The following is a 21599-nucleotide window of genomic DNA, read 5'->3' on the forward strand; positions in this document are numbered from 1 at the left end:
GCGTCACACAGCTCACAGCAACCTCTAACTCTTGGGCTTACGCAATTCTCTTGCCTCAGCCTCCCGAGCAGCTGGGATTACAGGTGTCCGCCACAACGCCCGGCTATTTTTTTGTTGCAGTTTGGCTGTGGCTGCGTTTGAACCCCGCCACCATCTGCACATGGGGCCAGCGCCCTAGTCACTGAGCCACAAGCGCCGCCCTTGGGAAGATACTTTTAATTCATCGTTTTTATCAATATAAGATATACTCACATCTTGTTCTATATGCTGTAAATACAGCATCCAAAATTTATATGTCTGGATACTCTTCATTTTGTTATCATCCAGAAAGATATTATGTATACGCTAGTTTAATGAATTTCGTGCTATCCTTATTCCTCAGAATTAGAAAATACTTTCAAGACTTTTTTTTACTTTGTAAAACATTAATTTTTTTTCTTGGTCATTTTCAGAAGAGTGCTCTGGTGTCACAGCTCACAGCAACCTCAAACTCTTGGGCTCAAGTGATAAGACTATTTTCTTGAATAAACATTACTTTTTTTTTTTAATCTTATGGATAATCCCAGTCACTCAGATGTCAGAAACAGTTCTTATAACTTTCATATACCCTCTGAAATTAAGAACTCTTTTTATGATCAGTTAGTAAATATGTGTCCTTTTCAGGAGCTATTGACATTCAGAGATGTGTCTATAGAATTCTCTCCAGAGCAGTGGGCCTGTGGGGACACTGCTGAGCAGAATTTGTACAGGGATGTGGTGATAGAGAACTACAGAAACCTGGTCTCCCTGGGTGAGGATAACTTCCATACACAATTCATATTTCGCACTAGGGGCATCACTTTCTTTTTCTGTAGATTGCTTCTTGAGAATTTCTGCTTCACATGAAAATGTTTTATATCCATGCTATTGAGGAAATTTGGAGGTTTGTTCACATAAAACAGAAAAAAATTAGATTCTTGTCTCAAAATAAACCTTCCCCTTCTGAAGCTGATTCTGTATCTTTCACTCTAGTGGTAACTGTAGAACGTCTAGAAATGGTCTGCACCTTAGAATCCAGTTTCCATCACTAATTATTGATTCACTGGTAGTGGAAAGAGGTGCTCAGGAGCTATCAATTTAAACTATTTTGTTATTATTCTAAAGGACCTATGAGTAAATAATATTTTGGGAAACAATTTTGCAGAACTTTCTATAATCTTCTCTCTTCTTTACTCAGGACAGTACTAGATTAGTAGTTGAATAATCCACAGCAAAATTCATACCAATTCTTTCTAATAAAACAGGACTTGCTGCCTCTAAGCCAGACCTGGTCACATGTCTGGAACAAAGACAAAAACCCTGGAATGTGAAGAGAGAAGAGGCAACAGCTAAACACCCAGGTAGGTGAGAGGGAATGAGGCAGATAGCACAGCTGAGAGGGGCAAAGGGCAAGAAGAAAGCCAGACTTCAAAAAGTGGTTTGGGAAGCTCTGATTCATTAGAAATTTTTTTATTAAGTCTTTTGTACATAGATCATAAATACATTTATGCCCATTTCAGCGTGTTGATTATTTGTACAAATTGGAGTGCTTACATCATACTAATCAGCATAGCTTTCATCTCATTTACCCAGTTATAGCATTAGGACATTTGTGTTCTACACGTGATAGAACCAACTTGTATTTGCAATGTGCTCCATAGTTGTGGTCCCCCTACTATCCCTTACTATCCCTCCCATCCCCTCCTTATCCCTCGCCCTCCCCTTCCCTCCTTCATCATAGCCTAAAGTTGTGTTTCAGTTTTCATATGCAAGTGTGAGTTATTATAAATTGGTTTCACAGTAGTACTGAGTACATCGGATACTTTTTTTCCCATTCTTGAGATACTTTACTAAGACGAATATTTTCCAGCTTCATCCATGTACCCATTGACCCATGAATGGATTAATAAATTGTGGTATATGTATACCATGGAATATTATGCAGCAGTAAAAAAAACCCGACATTTTAACTCCTTTATGTTTACATGATTTATTAGAAATTATTTAGAGAGCGCTTGGTATGTCTTTTTCTCTCACAGAGGAGTATCTTCTGTCCCATAGTCTTAAATTCTCTAAGAGCTCTACTATCCCCTGCAGTGATCTTCCTTAGAACTTATTTGAGAACCAAACGTATTTTCCTGAGTTATAAGGGACTAAATGATCTGACGGCATTTTCATTGATTTGGAGAATATGGGAATATCTGCACATATTTTTGGAGAGCTGTGTGTTAAACCATATATAGATATATTTTATTTATTTATTTATTTACTTTTTTTTTGAGACATGGTCTTGTTTTGTTTCCCCAGCTGGGGTCTAAAGGCTGATTAATCATAGCTCAATGCAATCTCAAACTCCTGTGTTCAAGTGATCCTCTCACCTCAGCCTCCTTAATAATGACAACTATATGCATGCCTGGCAGGGCCCAGCTAATAATAATAGTAATTGCCATTATTATTATCATTTTGGGGGTGAGTTCTCATTACATTGCTGAGGCTGATTTCAAAATCCTCATTTCAACTGATCCTCCTGCCTTGACCTACAAATTTCTGATATTATGGACTGAGCCACCACGCCCAGCTCCATTTCTAAAATCTTTATTTTTTTCTTCATGTCTGACGTGTGAAGGGAATGGAAGAAATATCGAGAGTTGTTTCATAAATCCAGGTTTTTTGTTTTCTTCTGTATGATTTTTAATTCTCAGAAGAATTCAGAGGTGATTTTACAGAAGTTCAGACTCACTAATTTTATAAAAACACATAATTTTTTAAAAAATATAATAAAATTGAATTTGCCTATAGTTTCAAATACTTGGGAGGTTGAGGCAGCTGAATCACTTGAGCCAAGAATTTGAGGTTCCTGCAAGCTATGGTAATATCATGGTACTCTACCTGGGGTGACAGAATGGAACTCTGTGTCAAAAACATCTAACGTTATTTTACTGCTAAATATTCTTTAGTGTAAAATAATCTTAGAATTTTCTAAGAATAATAATCTTAAATAAAGATTATTGTCTAAGGTTTTTATCTTAAGATTATTATCTAATCTAAAATAATCTTAGAATTTTTCTATGCCCAAATTTCTCAACTGTAATATACTTTATTTTATCTACTGTCCTCATATAATTCTTAAATATACTATGTCATTAAGAAGCTTAGAATTGTCAACCATATTTTATACTCCCAATTGATACCTAATATTTTGATAACTTTTATTTCATAATTTTCCTCTGTGCAGTAAAGTATCAGAAATGTGTCATTTGTATGTGTGTATATATAAATGTGTGTGCATGTGTATAGCAAAAATTTTTTCACAAATAACATGACTTCATTTATTACTTATAATGTAATAATTTGATATGTATGTACATTGTGAAATAATACGCTGAAGGTAGTAAATGCATCCATCATTTTACTATAAACTATAGTAAGAACACTTACGGTCTACTGTCTTAGCAAATTTTAAGCCTATAAAATATATTAATTTTTTTGTCTTACTATATTATTAACTGTAAACATGGTGGTATACATCAGTTTTCCAAGATTTATTCATCTTACAAGTAAAAGTTGCTATCCTTGGTCATCATCACCACACTTTTTCTGCCTCCTAGCCCTGGCAACTGCTGTTGTAGTCTTTGCTTCTATGAGTTCAATTTTTTAATGCTACCTAAAGCAGTATTTCTCTTTCTGTGATAGCCACATGTTATTTAGCATAATGTGCACCAGATCCATCTCTGTTGTTGACATTGGAAGATATTCATCATTTTTTTTCCATTTCTTTCTTTTTATTTTTGGGGATTCATTGAGGGTACAAGAAACCAGGTTTCACTGGTTGCATTTGTTAGGCAAAGTCCCTCTTGCAATCGCGTCTTGCCTCCAAAAGGTGTGGCACACACCAAAGCCCCACCCTCCTCCCTCCTTCCCCCTCTCTGCTCTTCCTTTCCCCACCCCTCCCTCCTTCTTGCTCTCTCTGCTCTCCACTTCCCCCACACCCACTGTGTCCTTAATTGTCATTAATTGTACTCATATCAAAGGTAATTCATCATTTTTATGGCTGAACAATAGTCTATGGTGAGTGCGCACTCATAGTTTTTTATTTGTTCATCCTAAACAGCCATTTTAGTAGTTTTCATTTTCTTGGTAATTGTGCATAATGCTGGAATAAACATGGGGTACAGATATTTTTTTTGAGATATTAATTTCATTAACTATCCATAATTGAGATTTTTTGGCTAATATGTTAGTTATATATTTTTAACTTTTTAAACAGGTCTGTGTGATGACTTTAGCAATTTATGAACAGCAATATTTTATATTTTATATTTGCTTTTCTTCACGCTCCTGCCAATACGTATTATCTCTTTTCTTTTTGTTATTAGCCATCATAGTAGATATGAAGGGATATTTCCTCATGATTTTGATTTACTTTTGCCTCATTATTGATAATGTTAAGAACTTCTTCATGTACCTGTTGTCTACTTGTGTTTTCCTTTAAAACAATCTTTTCTATTTCTTGCCTATTTTTCAGTTGTATGATGATGATCAACATTTTTGCCTTTGAATTTTATGAATTCCCTATATATTTTTAGATATTGACATCTTATCAGATACATAATTTGAAATATTTTCTCTTCTCCAGTAGATTTTCTTATTTTGTGCAGAAGTTTTTGGTTTGCTGTTCGACTTGCTGATATTTTTCTTTCATTCCACTTCTTATTATGTCATATCAAAAAAAATCATTGTAAGACTTATATGAAGAAAGTTTTTACTTTACTTTTAAAAATTTTAAGGTTTCATGTCGACACTTGTTATCTCTTTCCTTTTTGATAATAGTTAACCTAGTAGTTCTGAGGTGATATCTCACCATGGTTTTGATTTGCATTTGCCTGATGATTGTTAAAGTTGAACACCTCTTTATGTACCTGTAATTTTGGGGAATGGCATAAAAAAATGGTCTAACCTCATTCTTTTCCTTGGGACTATTCAGTTTTCCCAGCATCAACCATTGAAGAGACCATAGTTTCTTCATCTTGTATTCTTGGTGGTTTCATTATACATTAGCTGACATTATGTGCATCAGTTTATTCCTGGGGTCTCTATTCTGTCCCATTGTTTCTTGTGCTGTTTATGTATGTACTCTGTTGTTTATGTACATACCATGTTGTTCTTATTACTGTACCTTGAAATATAGTTTAAAATTAGAAAGATGCTTTCTTCTTCCTTAAGATTGCTTTGGCTCCTCAAAGGTTCCATATACATATTAGACTTTTTTTTTTTATCAGGACACATTAAAATTTGCTTTAATACCTCTTTGGGGAAAAAAAATCACACTTGTAGTGAATGAACAAGAAACATTTTTATGCTATTATTTTTATCTACCATGCCGTGAATTCATAGGGAAGAGGTTCTAGTAGCTGAGGAAGGCACCTTGCCATTGAATGTGACAAAGTGTTGATTGACTTTGGAATTCACGGGAAATATGTTTCAGCACCTTGTATCACTGTTACATGGTGTCTATTGGCCATCCTGTGTGCTATGCTGTACACCTATTATGCCATGAGCTCATGGGGGAATAAATAGGTTCTTGTACTTAAAAACATGGGTCCACTGGTACTCCTGTGTGCTATGTTATATGCTTATTATGCCATGAATTCATAGGGAATGGGTTCCAGGAGCTCAGGTTCCTTTCTGTTAGTTCTCACAAACTGGGCTTCTCTGGGTGGCACAGGCTGGCGCTTCAGTTGAACCCAGGTACCTTTCTCTTTGACTTCCTTCTTTTTCTGATCATTTTCCTTCACACATTTTAGGAAGCTATCTCGGCTCTTAGAGTGCTTAATATGCTCAATATGCACATTAATCCTCTTGACAAGGATCTTGCCCTTAACTTGTTTGTTTGCAACAATGCCAACAGCATGCTGCGTAACATTGTAGACTCTTCCAGTTTTGCCATGGTAATATTTGTGTGGCATGCCTTTTTGAACAGTACCCATTCTCTTGATGTGTACAATATTACCTTTCTTGTAGATTCGCATATATGTGGCCAAAGGAACAACTCCATGTTTTCTAAAAGGCCTAGAGAACATTTATCGGGTGCCTCTCCTCTTTCCCTTTGTGTTTGTCATCTTGGTGAATTACTGAAAGATGGCATCTCTGCTAGACATTTTTTTTAATATTGTGAAAAATGACCATGACATTTTTATAGGGAGAGCATTGATTCTGTAGACTGTTTGGGACAATATGGAACTTTAACAATATTTATACTTTAACTTTAACTTTAACAATATTTATACTTTCAATTAATACTTTCAATTAAACACAAGACATATTTTAAATTATTCATGTCTTCTTCAATTCCTTTTCTTAATATCTTTTAGTTTTCAGAATAAAGTTCTCTTACCTCCTTGATTAAATTTATTGCTTCAAAATTTGTTATTTTGATGCTATTGAGATTGTTTTCTTCCTTATTATTAATTAATTTATTTATTTTCACCCTCAGTAGAGTACTGTGGCATCACAGCTCGTAGCAACCTGTGACTCCTGGGCTTAGGTGAGTCTCTTGCCTCAGCCTTTCGAGTAGCTGAGACCATAGGCACCCACCATAACACCTGGCTATTTTTTTGTTGCAGTTTGGCTGGGGCAGTTCGTACCTGCCACCCTTGGTGTATGGGTCTCATGTCCTACCCAGTGAGCCATTGGCATCACCCTTATCCCTTATTTTTAGGACAGTTTAGTTTTTTAGTGTGTAGAAACAGAGCTGATATTTGTATGTAAATTTCGTAGTTTAAGAATTAACTGAGTGGTGTTGTTACTTCAAATAGTTTTTTGGTGTTGTCTTTAAGGTTTTTGTATATATGATTATGTCATCTCCAGGTGGTAAATTTTTTTTTTTTTATTTTTCAGAAATAATCTCACTATGTTACCCAGGCTAGAGTGCCATAGTCTTGACCTAGCACACAGTAACCTCAAACATCTGGGTGCAAGGGATCCTCCTGCCTCAGCCTCCAGAATAGCTGGTACTACACATGCCAGCCACAATGTCCAACTTATTTTTTATATTTTTGGTAGATACAGAGTCTCACTCTTGCTCTGCCTAGAAAACAGTGAAAATTTTACTTTTTTCTTTTGAATTTGAATGTTTTCATCATGTTATTGCCTAATTGTACAGCTTAGGACTTATAGTATGGGTTAGAATAGAAGAATTAAGAGTAGAAAGACTGTAATCTTCATTGGTCTCTGTGCATTTAAAGGCTCAAACACTTCTTCCAGTTTTTATAAATTGTTTTTTGTTTTCTTTTTATGGAAAGATATTTTCTCGTTAGGTATTTGGTATAAAGGAATCTGCTTTGGGTTTCAGTGAATAATGGTTGTAGTAAGGTCACAAGCATGCCCCTTGCTCTGCAGAGGAGTCTGCCTTTGACCTGTCATGAAAGGCTTGTGTGGTTTTAAATCTTGTCTGGATTCTAGGAAAAGTGGACTGCCTTCAGAATTTTGATCTATAGGGTAGGCACTAGGGTAGGCTTCTGAGGTTGGGTCTGCACATAATGGATCTGATACCAGAGATGTGGATAGACCTGGTTCCAATTGAGTGCCTGAGAAGTTTCCCTTCAGGTCACTGTGTGGATCTATGCACAGGAAGTGGACTGTAACTAAAAGAGCTGCAACTAAATCACAGGAGTGGTTTCAGGAACACAGCAAGAACAATTCTTAATTTCACCTTGTGTTTAGGCATGGATCAGTGTTATCATGGTGTGAAAATAATACTTGTCATTTGCAGGTAATTTTTAGAAAGATTTATACCTCTGTATCTCTTCTAGTGATTTTTTTTTTTTTTTTGAGATGGAGTCTTATTATTTCACCCTCAGTGGAGTGCTGTGGCATAACAGCTCACAGCAACCTCCAGCTCTTCGGCTTAAGCGATTCTCTTGCCTTAGCCTCCCAAGTAGCTGGGACTACAGGCACCCACTATAACACCTGGCTTTTTTTGGTTACAGTTGTTTAGCTTGCCCAGGCCGGGTTTGAATCTGCCACCTTCAGTGTATGTGGCCGGTGCCTTAACCACTATGCTACAGGTGCCGTGCCTCTTCTAATGATTTAAATATTATTTATGGCGAAAACATATAATATAAATTTACCATCATAAATGTTCAATCTGTCTCCATGAGTGCAGATAGGTGTGTCTCCCCCCACATCTCTGAATGAGCAAGACCACTCCTAGATTTTGGCTGAAAAGAGTTGGAGAGTCAGTAGAACCAAATTAGATGAGACATTTTTTCAATCTGTAATCAGGACAATGAGTCCTTAACTTTGCCACCTGTATGAGACCCTGCTTTCTCAACGTGGCCCTCCTAGGTCAGGAGTTCCACTACGGTTTAAAAATCTTATATTTAACACCCAAAATTTGCACAAATGTACTTGTTTTATGGATGGATGCCAAATTATTTTTGTTGTGTGGAAATATGAGTGAATCCTCCCAATACACTAACTTGGCAAATTTCCTTTCACTGTTTTCAATTTCTGATTTGTTTCTTTTCAAAATTTTCTATAATTGTTTTCAAAGGTTAAGAATAATATACTATAATTTTCACATTTTATGAGGTGAATTAGATAATAGAAACCTCTTATTTAATAAAATATAAATTTTATTTAATGTAAATATTTACATTTACCTCAGGGAAGAGAAGAATCAGTAGAATTTTTATCTACTTTCCTTCATTTATATTTAATTGATAATATAATTTATTTCCAAATATTTATTTCATCTTATCTTTTTTCTTTCTTTCCTTTTTTTTTTTTTGCGACAGAGCCTCAAGCTGTGGCCCTGGGTAGAGTGCCATGGCATCATAGCTCACCACAACCTCCAACTCCTGGGGTTAAGCGATTCTCTTGCCTCAGCCTCCTGAGCAGCTGGGACTACAGGCACCCACCACAATGTCCGGCTATAGTTTGGTTGTAGGTGTCATTGTTGTTTGTAAGCCCGGGCTAGATTCGAACCCGTGAGCTCTGGTGCATGTGGCTGGCGCCTTAGCAGCTTGAGCTACATACAGGCGCCGAGCCTATCTTTTTTATGTCAGTTCAATAGAAGAGTACATATAATTGCACTACCTTTTTGCATTTAGGAAAAGTCAAAATTGTATTTGATTTCTTCAGCCAGGAGGTATACTTCTACATTGTATCTATTAGGTGGGGGCTTACTCTGCCCCTTAACCTTCCCCCTTCCCTCTTCTTGAATTAAATTGTGGTTTTCGTATTGTGTAAACCTGTACTTTGTTCATCTGCTAGTTTCCAATTGTTATGGAATACATGAGATGTTCTTTTTTCATTCTTGAGATACTTTACTAAGGAGAATATTGTTCAGCTCCATTCAGGTAAATATAAAAGATGTAAAGTCTCCGACTTTTTATGGCTGAATAGTATTTCATGGTGTACAAATACCACAGTTTATGAACGCATTCATGGGTTGATGGGTGCTTGGGCTGTTTCCACACATCTTTGTGATTGTGTACTGAGCTGCTAGAAACCATTCAAATGCCCTTGTGGTAAAATGTTTTTTTTTCTTTTTTCTTTCCTTCTTGGTAAATAACTAGTTATGGGATTGTGGGACCAAATGGAAGGTTTACTTTTAGCTCTTTGAGCATTCTCTATACTTCTTTCCAAAAATGCTGTATTAGTTTGAAATTCCACCAACAGTATAAAACTTTTTTCCTCTCTGCACTATTGCCAATTTCTGAAGCATTAGAATTTTGTGATGTGGGCTGTTCTCACTGGGTTAGGTGATATCTCAACCGTTTTGATTTGGAACAATGAGCATTTTTTCATGTTTCTTGGCCATTCCTCTTGTCTTTTTGGGAGAAGGTTGTGTTCATTTCTCTTACCCAGTGCTTCTACATATTTATTTCATATATCAGTTACTCTCACTGTCTAGTAGAAAAATTATATTTTTATCTTTATTTTCAAATGGAATTTTATTCCTCTAAATGCTGGAGTATGGCCTTTTTGTTTTGGGTACTAATAGCATCTTTGTGTTAATAACATAATATTTAGTGGTATAAAATACATACTAAAATTTTCTAATTAGTCTTTGATTCATGATTATAATGCGTTTTGTATAAAACTTGTGGAGATTTGTATTTGGCTGGGGCAGAGATCAAGAGAATAGCTCGAGCCCTAAAATATGAGTAAGAGGGCATATATATATATATATATATATTTTTTTTTTTTGTAGAGACAAGAGTCTCACTTTTTATGGCCCTTGATAGAGTGCCGTGGCCTCACACAGCTCACAGCAACTTCCAACTCCTGGGCTTAAGCGATTCTCTTGCCTCAGCCTCCCGAGTAGCTGGGACTACAGGTGCCCGCCATAATGCCCAGCTATTTTTTTGGTTGCAGTTTGGCCGGGGCCGGGTTTGAACCCGCCACCCTCGGTATATGGGGCCGGCGCCCTACTGACTGAGCCACAGTCGCCGCCCAGGAGGGCTTATAATTTTTATTAAGAGGAAGACCCTCTGTGGTGTTGATGAGAGGAAAATCCCTCTTCAACTGATTATTCAGAGGAGATTGACACCAGTGATGTCTAACTCCACAGTGAACTAGTGGGAGAATCTATGTGTGTGACCTCTGACAGAAGGCTGCCCACACACAAGGCTCAGGTTTTGGATTTCTCAAGGCTGCTCAAATCCTTAAAGTTAAGGATTACAGAAAAAATATGCTCACTTAGAGAAACTGCTGGTAACTTTGATCCCTTCTCAGCTTGTCCTTTGGGCTAATGAGCAAATAGCCTTCAATAAAAATTGAGTGGAACTGACACTCGGGGCCACCTGCCAGAACCCCACATGTAGACGGTGGTCCCATGGGTTCCCACCTTTGAAAATTCAATTCCAGCGTTGGTGCCTGTAGCTGAGCAGCTAGGGTTTCAGCAACATACACCAGAGCTTGCGGGTTCAAATCCAGCCCGAGCCTGGCAAACAACAATGACAACTACAACCAAAAAATAGCCGGGCATTGTGGTGAGTGCCTGTACTCAGCTACTTGGGAGGCTGAGACAAGAGAATCTCTTAAGCCCAAGAGTTTGAGGTTGATGTGAGCTGTGATGCCATGGCCCTGAGAGTGACATAGTGACACTCAAAAAAAAAAAAAAAAAAGAAAAGAAAATTCTGTTCTGTCTGTCTTGTCTCTTTCTTTCTCATTGTTTCTATCTTTATATATCTTCAGTCAGTTGCCTCCAGATCCACAGGTCTTAACAGACCCTGCTCCTGGGTCAGGACCCCAGCAGAGTTGGATCATGGTTTATCTCAAAAATTTATTTATTTTTTTGGCTTTTTCAAATTTTTGTTTTAGTCTTTCCAGGTGAGTAAATCATAGAAATAAGTCAGCATTTCTGTTATGGAGTCTTAATATATTCATCTTGTTCTTATTGATTCATCTGTATTATGTTTGTGTAAGAGTAACACTTGTAGGTTAAAGGTAATTTTTAGAAAGTTTCATAACTCTGTTTCCCTTTTAGTTCTCATTTAACAAATCTTTATGGTAGGAACTTATAGTATAAAATTTGACATTGTAAATGTTTTAATTGTACAGTTTACCACTGTCAAGTATATTCACTTTCTGTAGAAAATACTTCTAGAATTTTTACATCTTGCAAAAATCAAACTCAATATCTTTTAAATAAATAACTGCTAATTTTACCCTCTCTCAAGTCCTTGACAAACACCATTCTACTTTCTGTTTCTATGAATTTGACTATTTAAGATATCTCATATATTTGGAATCATATACTCTCCTTTGCTTTCTTACTACCTCGTGTCAATTAACATAATATGTTTCAAGGTTTATTTTTAAGATAGCAGGGGACAGGATTTCCATTTTCAATAATGAGTAATATGCTACAATAATGTTTTTTACAAGTTTCAGGACGTCTGGTTTGCTTCTACTACTTTTTAACTTTTTTGAATAATGCTGCAATGAACGTAAGTGTACAAATATCTTTTCCAGGTCTTGCGTTGCATGCTTTGGATATATATTCAGAAGTGAAATTGTTGGGTGATATACCAATTCCATTTTTAATTTCTAGAATCATCCATACTTTTTTTTTTATAGTATGTACCTTTTCTTTTTCCCTAAAAGTATGCAGGGGTTTCAGTTTCTCTACATTATTACAGGACTTTAGAATTTCATAATTGTCATTCCAAGGGTGTGAAATGATATTTCATATCGATTTGGTTTGACTTTCTCTAAAGATTAGTAATTTTTGAAGATCTTTTCATATGCTTCTTGCATTTGTATGTCTTCTTGGCAGAAATGCCAGATCAATTCATTGTCCATTTTTTTAATCAAGTTATTAACTTTCTGTTCCAAAATTTTGGTCATTGTTTATTTTATCTGAATGTTAACTCTTATTAAATATGTAAATTATATCTGTTTTTACCCATTTTTAGGAAGAATTTTTACTCCAGTCAGTGTTCTTGGTGATATGCAGAAATTTCAAAGTTTGATGTAATCTCAGTTTTCTCTTTTTCATATATATATATATATATTTTTTTTTTTTTTTGTGTGTGTGTGTGTGTGTGTGTGTGTGTGTGTGTGTGGTTTTTGGCCGGGGCTGGGTTTGAACCCACCATATCCTGGCGCCCTACTCCTTGAGCCATAGGCACCACCCTCTTCCTTATATTTTTGCTTATGCATTTGTTGTCACTTCCAAAAAAAAAAGTCCCAGGGCCAACATCATGATCTTTCCCTTACATTTTCTTCTAAGACTTTGACACTTGCATTTCCTATGTTTTAGTATTTAGTACATTTAAGATATATTCCGTATGTAGTGCAAAAGCGGATCTAATTTCATTTTTCTCTCGCATAGATATTTAGCATTCATAAACATTTATTGAAATGATTTTTCATTATCATTTCTACTTTTTCCATTTGTGTTCATGGGTATTTTGGGGGATGTAATATATACATAAGGGTTCATTTCTGAGCTCTCTTCTGTTTCATTATCTTGTTTAAATCTTTTTTTCTGTTGTAGAGGAATGCATTTCTTTGCTTTTTTTTTTTTTTTTTTTGAGACAGAGGCTCAAGCTGTCACCCTGGGTAGAGTGCAAAGGCATCATAGCTCACAGCAACCTTCAAATCCTGGCTCAAGTTTCTGCTTCCACCTCCCAAGTAGCTGGGACACAGGTGCCCACCACAACGCTCCGCTATTTTTTGGTTGCAGTCATCATTGTAGTATTGCGGACCCAGGCTGGATTCTAACCCGCCAGCTCAGGTGTATATGGCTGGTGCCTTAGCCGCTTGAGCCACAGGCACTGAGGCTGTTTGCATTTTCATAGTTGATTTATATCAGGAAGAGTAATGCCTCTTTGTTCTTTTTTTAAAAAATTAGGTTAATATAAGCATACACACTATTAAATTACATTGTTTGCATTTGTTAGGTAAAGTTCGAATTGTAGTTGAGCCCTTTACCTGGGAGGTATTCCATATAACCCCTAGATTGTGCCCATTAGGTGAGAACTTAGCCAGCCTTCTTCCTATTCTTTTCCACCATCCTCTTTTCTCCTCTTCCTCTCTTGAATTTGTGTTTTTCTCTTATGTTTGCATGTAGTTGTTCATCTACTAATTTCAAATTAGTATTAAGTACATTAGATGCTTGTTTTTCCGTTCTTGTGATAATTTACTTAGGAGGATATCCTCCAAATCTATTCAGATAAATACAAAATATGTAAATTCTCCATATTTCTTTATGGTTGAATAGTAATTCATAGTATACATATGTCACATTTTATAATTCTTTTCTTTTTTTTTTTTTGGCAGTTTTGTATGGTGCTGGGTTTGAACCCTCCACCTCTAGCATATGGGGCCGGCGCCCTACCTCTTTGAGCCACAGGTGCCACCCTAAATGTCACATTTTATTAATCCATTCATGATTTGATGGGCACTTGGGTTAATTCCACATCTTGGCGATTGTGAGTTGAGATTCAATGATCATTCTAATGCAAATATTTTTATGGTAAAATAATTTGTTTTCCTTTGGGGGTAGATATGCAGAAATGGGAATGCAGGATTAAATGGACAGTCTACTTTTAATTCTTGGAGCATTCTCTATACTTTTTTCCATAGTTGTCAATTTGCTTTAATGTATCCTTAACTGTGCAGAAGATTTTTGGCTCATCAGGTCCCATTTATTTATTTTGTTGTTATTACAATTACTAATGAGGTCATTTTCTTAAAATATTTCCATGGGCTGATATTATTCAGAGTATTCCTATATTTTCTTGTAGAGTTTCTATCATTTTATATCTTACATTTAAATTTGTTATCTATCATGTGTCAAATTTTATAATCGGTGAAAGATGAATGTTTTGTTTCAGTCTTTACATGTGCCTAACCTGTTTTTCTAACACCATTTATTAGAAGTAGAGATTATTTTCCCCAGTGTATGCTTTTGTTTTGTTTGTTTTGTTCTCAACCTGTGGGTCGTAACCCCTTTGCTCAATTTGTAACAATGAGGGCATTAGGATGCTTGAGAACTACTAGCATAGATGATGTTATGAGGCTGGTTTCATCTTTAGGTGTTCTATTCTGTTCCATGCATGTATGTCTCCACTTTTGTGTCAATGCTATGTTGTTTTGATTATCACAGACTTGTAGTATAACATGAAGACTGGTAAAATGATACCTGCACATTTTTTTTTTTTTTTTTTGTAGAGACAGGGTCTCACTTTATGGCCCTCGGTAGAGTGCCGTGGCCTCACACTGCTCACAGCAACCTCCAACTCCTGGGCTTAAGTGATTCTCTTGCCTCAGCCTCCCGAGTAGCTGGGACTACAGGCACCTGCCACAACGCCTGGCTATTGAACATTTGTTTTTATTTCTTAAAATTGTGTTCACCATTCAGGGTTTCTTCTGATTGCATATGAAATGAAGAATTATATTTTCAAGTTCTTCAAACTATGTTACTGGGGTTTTCATGGGGATTGCATTAAATAAGTCGATCGCTTTGGGTAATATAGACATTAACAAGATTAATTCTTCCCAGCCATAAGAATGGTAAGTTCTCCCATTTATTCATCTCTTCTGGTATTTCTTTTCTTAGTATTTTCTTGTTCTCTCTGTAGAGATGTCACATCTTTTAGGTATATTTCATATTCTTTGAAGGTACTTTGAAAAGTATCATGTCTTACATTTGATTCACAGCTTGACTGTTGTTGTGTATATGAAAGCTACTGATTTTTGGACGTTGCTTTTACATCTTGAGAGATTACTGTATTTCTTGATCACTTCTAGAAAGTGTAGTTGAGTACACTTGTAGTTGAGTCCCTAAAGTTTTCTAAAGATAAGATTATATCACCAACAAAGAACAAAAGTTTAACCTCCTCTGTCCCCATTTCGATACACTTGATACAATTCTCTTCCCTGATTGCATTAGCTAGGATTTCCTGGGCTATGTTAAATACTAGTGGCAATAGTGGACATCCTTGTCTGGTTCCAATTCTAAGTGAAAATGCTTTCAGTTTTACTCTATTCAGTAAAATGTTAACTGTGGGTTTGTCATAGATGACTTCTGTCAGTTTAAGAAATTTCTATCTATGCCTATTTTCTTAAGTGTTCTTTTTAGAAGAGAGCTAATTTTTGTCATATGCTTTTTCTCCATCTATTGAGGGGATCATATGGTCTTTGTTTTTGATGCTATTTATGTGACAAATTATACTTATAGTTTTACATATGTTGAACTAAACTTGTGTACATGGGATAAAGACCACCTGATCATTTTATATATATCTTTGTGTATATATATATAGATACACACACATATATATGTGTATATACATATATACACACACCTGTGTTCTTTTTTTAAGTTTTCACTTTATCTGTTTTATTTATAAAACAAAAATTATTTATTGAGTGTCTAAGAATTGATTCTCTTTGAAACAATGCTTAATTATAGTACAGAGGTATGATTTGATATTTGTATCCACTGGACATTTTGGCAAACATCCATTGTAGATTCTAAAGTTTGTAGTCACAAACTCTAACCTTTATGCTGAGTTAAACGGAAAATGGCTGCCATTTCCATAAAACTTAATTAAAAAATAGAAATTACAATGTTTGAAGTGCACAGTCTAAATCAGAAGGATTACGTTCCTTCTTTTTTTTTTTAATTTTAGCTTGCTTGTTCATTCTTCTTCATACTCTTTTTGTTGTTGTTGTTCATTTTCTTCTTCCTCTGGCTATGCTTTTTTCCCATTGCCTCCCCAGTAGCTGGGATTACAGACGCCTTCTACAAGGTCTGGCTGTTTTTGATGTTGTTAGTAGAGACAGGGTCTTCACTCTGGCTCACTGCTGCTCATACTGGTCTGGAAACTCTGAGCTCAGGCAATTCACCCGCCTTGGCCTCCCACAGCGCTGGGACTACAGACCAGAGCAGGCAATTCACCCGCCTTGGCCTCCCACAGCGCTGGGACTACAGGCTTGAGTGTGTGGGTTATAGTGTATATTCACTGTTTTCTGTTTTTCGACATCTGCTTTCCCAGAGCACTGGTGATGTCTGCTATCTCTTTTTCAAGTTTTGTCTTGAGGCTTCAGTATCTTCATTTGGCAAATAATGTTACTAATTCACAAAGCAACAGTCTTGAACTCCTGGCCTCCAGGAATCCTCCCTCCTCAGGTTCCAAACAGCACGGACTGCATCCAGCTTACCTTTTTAAAAATAAAAATGTCTCGGTAGAATTTGTCAACGTTTATAAAATTAGACATGGAATTTCAGAATTTAACGAACTCTCAGTCCCAACATTTTTTATTCCTGACAAAAATTCATAATTCTTAAATCTGAAACTGGTTTGATAACTTTTCCAGACATACAAAATAGGAAATAGGAAATAGTCCGTAGACCTTGCAAAGAGCGGCAGCTAGTCTTTGTACGGCATTTTGTTTCAAATTAAGAAAGGAAGCTGATTTCGTCCATTTTTAAATTTTAAATTACACAGAGCATAGTCACACAATGAACAATGCTATTTCTGTTTGTACGTAAAGGAAAACTGACACATGGGTAAAGTTTCCTTGCTTAGCCGAGTATCAATTTAACATAGTGAATTCTTCTTCCCTGTGTGAGTTAAAATGACACCATCCGGTCCTTTCTCTGTTAAGACCAACTGAAAACAACCTACAGTCCACTCGAGGTCCTCACCATCACAGAGGCTCCGTGCCTGACTTCACAGGCAGCTCCGCCGGTAGTACAAGGAGATCTGTGCTCTCTAGCGGCTTTCAATTTAAGACATAGTGACGTCCACTTCCAGCTCAAATTCAGCCAGGATGGCATACAAATTGGGTCTTCACAGGGAGCAAGGCTTTCTCTCCTCAGCGAGAGTCCCAAGACCAGGCAGGCGGCGGTTGTCCTCGCGCGGTCTGCGGGGCGTGGCTGGGGAGCCGGTGAGGCGGGCTGCGGGCCGGGCGCGTGTGCGCTAGGGCAGGCTGGACGCCGGGGGCTCCGCCAGGAGCGCGGGCGGCCGGGCCAAACTATCCGCCCCGGGGCAGCGCGCAGCGCGGATGGCCGCTGTGCCGGGAACGGTCGTCGCGCGCGGTCAGTGCAGGCCGGGCCGGCGAGGCACCACTCGCCGCCCCGGGTCCCGGCAGTCGGGCCGGCGAGGCACCGCTCGCGCCCTGGGTCCCGGCAGTCTGGCCGGCGGCGGCTGAGGAAGGCGGAGACTCGGCCGCGACGCGCGGGGAGAGGCGGTGGCGGCGGTGGCGCGGGGCTGCTGGAGGCGGAGGCGGCGAGGCGCGGGGAAGCCGCAGGGGCTGTCGCCACGGCAGCCCGGGAGGTGAGAAGGACGCGGGGACTGTTGTCATCAGCCGCAGCGCGCCCGGGCGCTGGCGCCGTCCCACACCTGTATTCTATTTGCTAGAATTTTGAATATTGTTGGATTGTATTCATTAGTGAAATTGGGGCGTGTGTGTGTGTGTTTTTCTTAATGGGTCCTTTTTATGGTTTTGGTATCAGGAAGATATTTGCTCCAGAGGATGAATTGGGAGTGTTCTTTCCTTCTCGATGTTTTTGAATGGATTCTGCAGCATAGGTATGAGCTCTTCGTTGAATGTTTGTTTAAATTCTGGTGTAAAATCATCTGGTCCAGGACTTTTTGTTATTGTTGTTAGAAGCTATTTTATTTTTGCAATTACTGTGCTTGACATCGGTCTGTTCAAGAGTTCTAATTCTTCCTGGTTAAGTCTAGGTAGGTAGTATGATTCCAGGTATTAGTCCATTTCCTCCACAATGTTAAATTTCTGGGCATAGCAATTTTTGTAGCAATCAGAGATAATCTCTTGTATTTCTGTGACATCTATTGTTATTTTCCCTCTTTCATTTCTCAGTGAGGTTATTAGAGATCTTATTTTTCTGTTTCTAGTTAGACTAGCCAAAGTTTTATCAATTTTATTTTTTATTTTATTTATTTTAAGGAACCAACTTTTAGTTTTCTTAATCTCCTGAATGGTTCTTTTGTTCTCAATTTCATTTTCTTCTGCTCTGATTTTGGTTCTTTCCTTCTGCTAGGTTTGGGATTGGATGGCTCTTTCTTTTCCAGTTCCTAGAAATGATGCATTAGATTGTTGATTTGTGCCTTTTATAATTATTGGCTGTGGGCATATAATGCAATAAATTTCCCTCTTATAACTGCTTTCTCAGTATCCCAGATGTTTTCATCATCATTTTGTTAGATCTAATGATTTTCTTCTTTATCTTCTCCTTGAAATAGTTGTGTTTCACATAAGATCATTTAGTTTTTATGATTTTGGGAATGAAAGTTTTTGTTGGAAATGAGTTTGACCTTGATTCCATAGTAGTCTGTAAGATACAAGGTATAATTTCTATTCTTTTAAATTAGGCGAGGTTGGATTTGTGTCCTAGGATATGGTCAGTTTTGGAAAATTATTCATGAGCTAATGAGAAGAATGTGTATTTGGTAATATTGGGGTGGTATGTTTTGTAGGGTCATGTTAAAGTCGATTGTTTCTTTGCTCAGTTTGTGTTTGGAGGGTCTGTCCAGTTCTGTCAATAGGGTGTGAAGTCCCCAGAAATTATGCTGTTATAGGATATTATATTGTTTAGACTTGTTAGAGTTCATTTTGTAAATCTGGAAACATTTAATTAATTTGGGTGCATAAATACTTAGGATTGACATGTCTTCTGGTATTGTTCCCTTGACCAGTATATAGTGTACTTCATTTTTATCATTCTTTATCTTTTGTGGTTTGAAGCCCAATGTATCTTGAAATTGTGACCCCTGCTTTCTTTTGATTTCCATCTTCCTGAAATATTGATTTATAATCCCTCACCCTGAGTCTTGTTTTGTCCTTAGCTGTTAGATATGTTACCAGAGGACAGCATATAATTGGCTTGTGCTTTTGATCCAGTCAGCTGGTCTCTGTCTCATCAGTGGGGAATTCAAGCCATTCACATTTATTTTTTAATTTTTTTATTTTTTGGATTAATGGTTTATTATGATTTATAACTGTCATTTTAAAAAACATCAGATGGTTTAAACCATGTAGAAATAAGTATGCAAAAAATCTGCAAAACAAAACATATTTAAGTAGATAGATTATCTGAAATTCCAGATTGCTCCGTCATTTCATTATTATGCTATGGCAGCCAAGTAATCCTTAACTTCAGTTGGAGTAAGCCTCCTAAATCCAGCTTCGTTGCAGATTCCAACTTCTATGTTATCTTCTGTCATTTGCCCTTCAAAGCTTTCATTTAGGGTTAAGATGGTTAAGATAGCTTTATGAATAGCATCTTCAAGTTCCAGATCTTCATTATATCTTTTCTCAAGGAAAGTTTTCCCATTTGCGTAGTTCTTTCCCATTGCTGTGGCTTTCCAGGCAAAGTATGCTCCAGATGGGTCTGAGTGAAATAAATATGGTCGTCCCTCATTCCAACCACAAATAAGTAAAGAAACTCCAAATGGACGGACACCACCTGATTGGGTATATTCCTGCATCATAGAAGCTACTCTCTGTACCAGCTGAGCGGTGGGAATGGGTTCTTGGTAAACAAGATAGTACTGCTGAGCTAGTTTTCGAGCTCTATGCACAAACACTCTGTAATCTGGGCCCATGCCGCTGTACACCAAACCTATGTGCTTGGTAATTGGTTCCACTTTGTGTACACTTCGTTCATGATACAGAATGGATTTCTGTTTCTTCTCAGTGGCTAATAACCCAGCTACAGCAGCCAATGCATATTTAATCTGAACAAGTTTACCAGATGGGCTGAATGTTGTTAGCGAAAAGCTGTACCCATGCTCCGCCATCTTTACCCCCATTCACATTTATTGAGAAATTAATAACTATGATGGATTTGTGTTTGTCTTCTTTTGTAAAGGTTGCCACCTACATTTATCACTTTTACCATTGAGGAAGCTAGACTTTGACCTTTAATTTCTGACCTTTAATTTCTTTGCTTGTGGTACATTGTTATGTTCGATGTGTAATATTACTCTGGAATACTTCCTGGAGAGGTGGTCTTATAGTGGCAAATTTCTTAAATGATTGCTTGCAAGGAAAACATTTGATATATCCATTGAATATGAAACTTCGTTTTGTAGGATACAGAATCCTAGGCAGGAAGTTGTTGTGTTTGAGTATATTGAAAATGAGAGTCCTATTTATTCTAGCTTGTTATTTTTCAGCTGAGAAATCTGCTGTCACTCTGATGGAATTGCCCTTGCAGGTCACCTGGTGCTTATTCGTGGTGGCCTTCAAAATTTTCTATTTCATTTTGGCCAAGTTTTTTACAATGTGTCTAGGAGATGCTCTGTTTGAATTGAGATAAACTGGGATTTGATATTTATCAACGGAGTATCTCTGAATCTTTGGTAATACTTAAACATTTTTCATTTATAATATCTTCCAATAGGTCTTCTGTGTCTTTGGGTCACTCTTCCTTTCTTTTGAGTATCCTATAATTTGTATGTTTATATACTTAATAAAATCCCATAATTCTCTAAGATTGCTATTCTTTTACTCTCTTGTATTTGTTTGTTGGTTTGTTTTGTTTTTTGAGATAGAATGTCACTTTGTCACCTGAGGTAGAGTGCTGTGGTGTCATAGCTAATAGGAACCTCAAACTCTCGGGCTAAAGCAATCCTCCTGCCTCAGCCTCCCAAGTAGCTGGGACTACAGGCGCCCACCACAATGCCTATTTTTAGAGATGAGATCTCACTCTGGCTCAGGCTGGTCTCAAACCTGTGAGCTCAAGCAATACACCCTCCTTGGCCTCAAAGAGTGATAGGATTACAGGCGTGTGTCACCACACCTAACCTTTACTCTCCTCTTTTCTGCCTCATTAAATAACTGAGTTAGCTCAAGAGCCTTGTCTAAGTTAAGTCTAATCTTAAGTTCTAAGATTCTTTCTTCTTCTAGGTTTGTGCTGTTATTAAAATTTTCTATTGCATTTTTAAACTCCTTGAATGACTCCTTAAATACTTGGAACTCTTTTCTAATTTCATCATGTCTTTTGATTGTTTCTTGGGTCAGTTTTTTTTATTTCCGTTTGGTGACTTTCCACTTGCCCTTTAATTCTCTTCATCACTTTGGAC

The 21599-nt window shown here is 37.2% G+C and overlaps 2 protein-coding genes across 2 annotated transcripts; one reads left to right on the forward strand and one right to left on the reverse strand.

Moving 5' to 3' along the window:
- Window positions 1-648: 648 nt before the first annotated feature.
- On the forward strand, window positions 649-1387 carry LOC128572498 (zinc finger protein 722-like). The gene is made up of 2 exons (XM_053572540.1): window positions 649-790; window positions 1284-1387. Exons 1-2 carry the CDS (start codon window positions 649-651, stop codon window positions 1385-1387), a joined length of 246 nt encoding a protein of 81 aa, XP_053428515.1.
- Window positions 1388-19560: 18173 nt separating this feature from the next.
- On the reverse strand, window positions 19561-20312 carry LOC128572801 (proteasome subunit alpha type-2-like). Its single transcript, XM_053572900.1, has one exon. It carries the CDS (start codon window positions 20310-20312, stop codon window positions 19638-19640), a length of 675 nt encoding a protein of 224 aa, XP_053428875.1. The 3' UTR covers window positions 19561-19637.
- Window positions 20313-21599: the final 1287 nt, after the last annotated feature.

This window comes from Nycticebus coucang, chromosome 20 (assembly GCF_027406575.1).
Source record: "Nycticebus coucang isolate mNycCou1 chromosome 20, mNycCou1.pri, whole genome shotgun sequence".
NCBI lineage: Eukaryota > Metazoa > Chordata > Mammalia > Primates > Lorisidae > Nycticebus > Nycticebus coucang.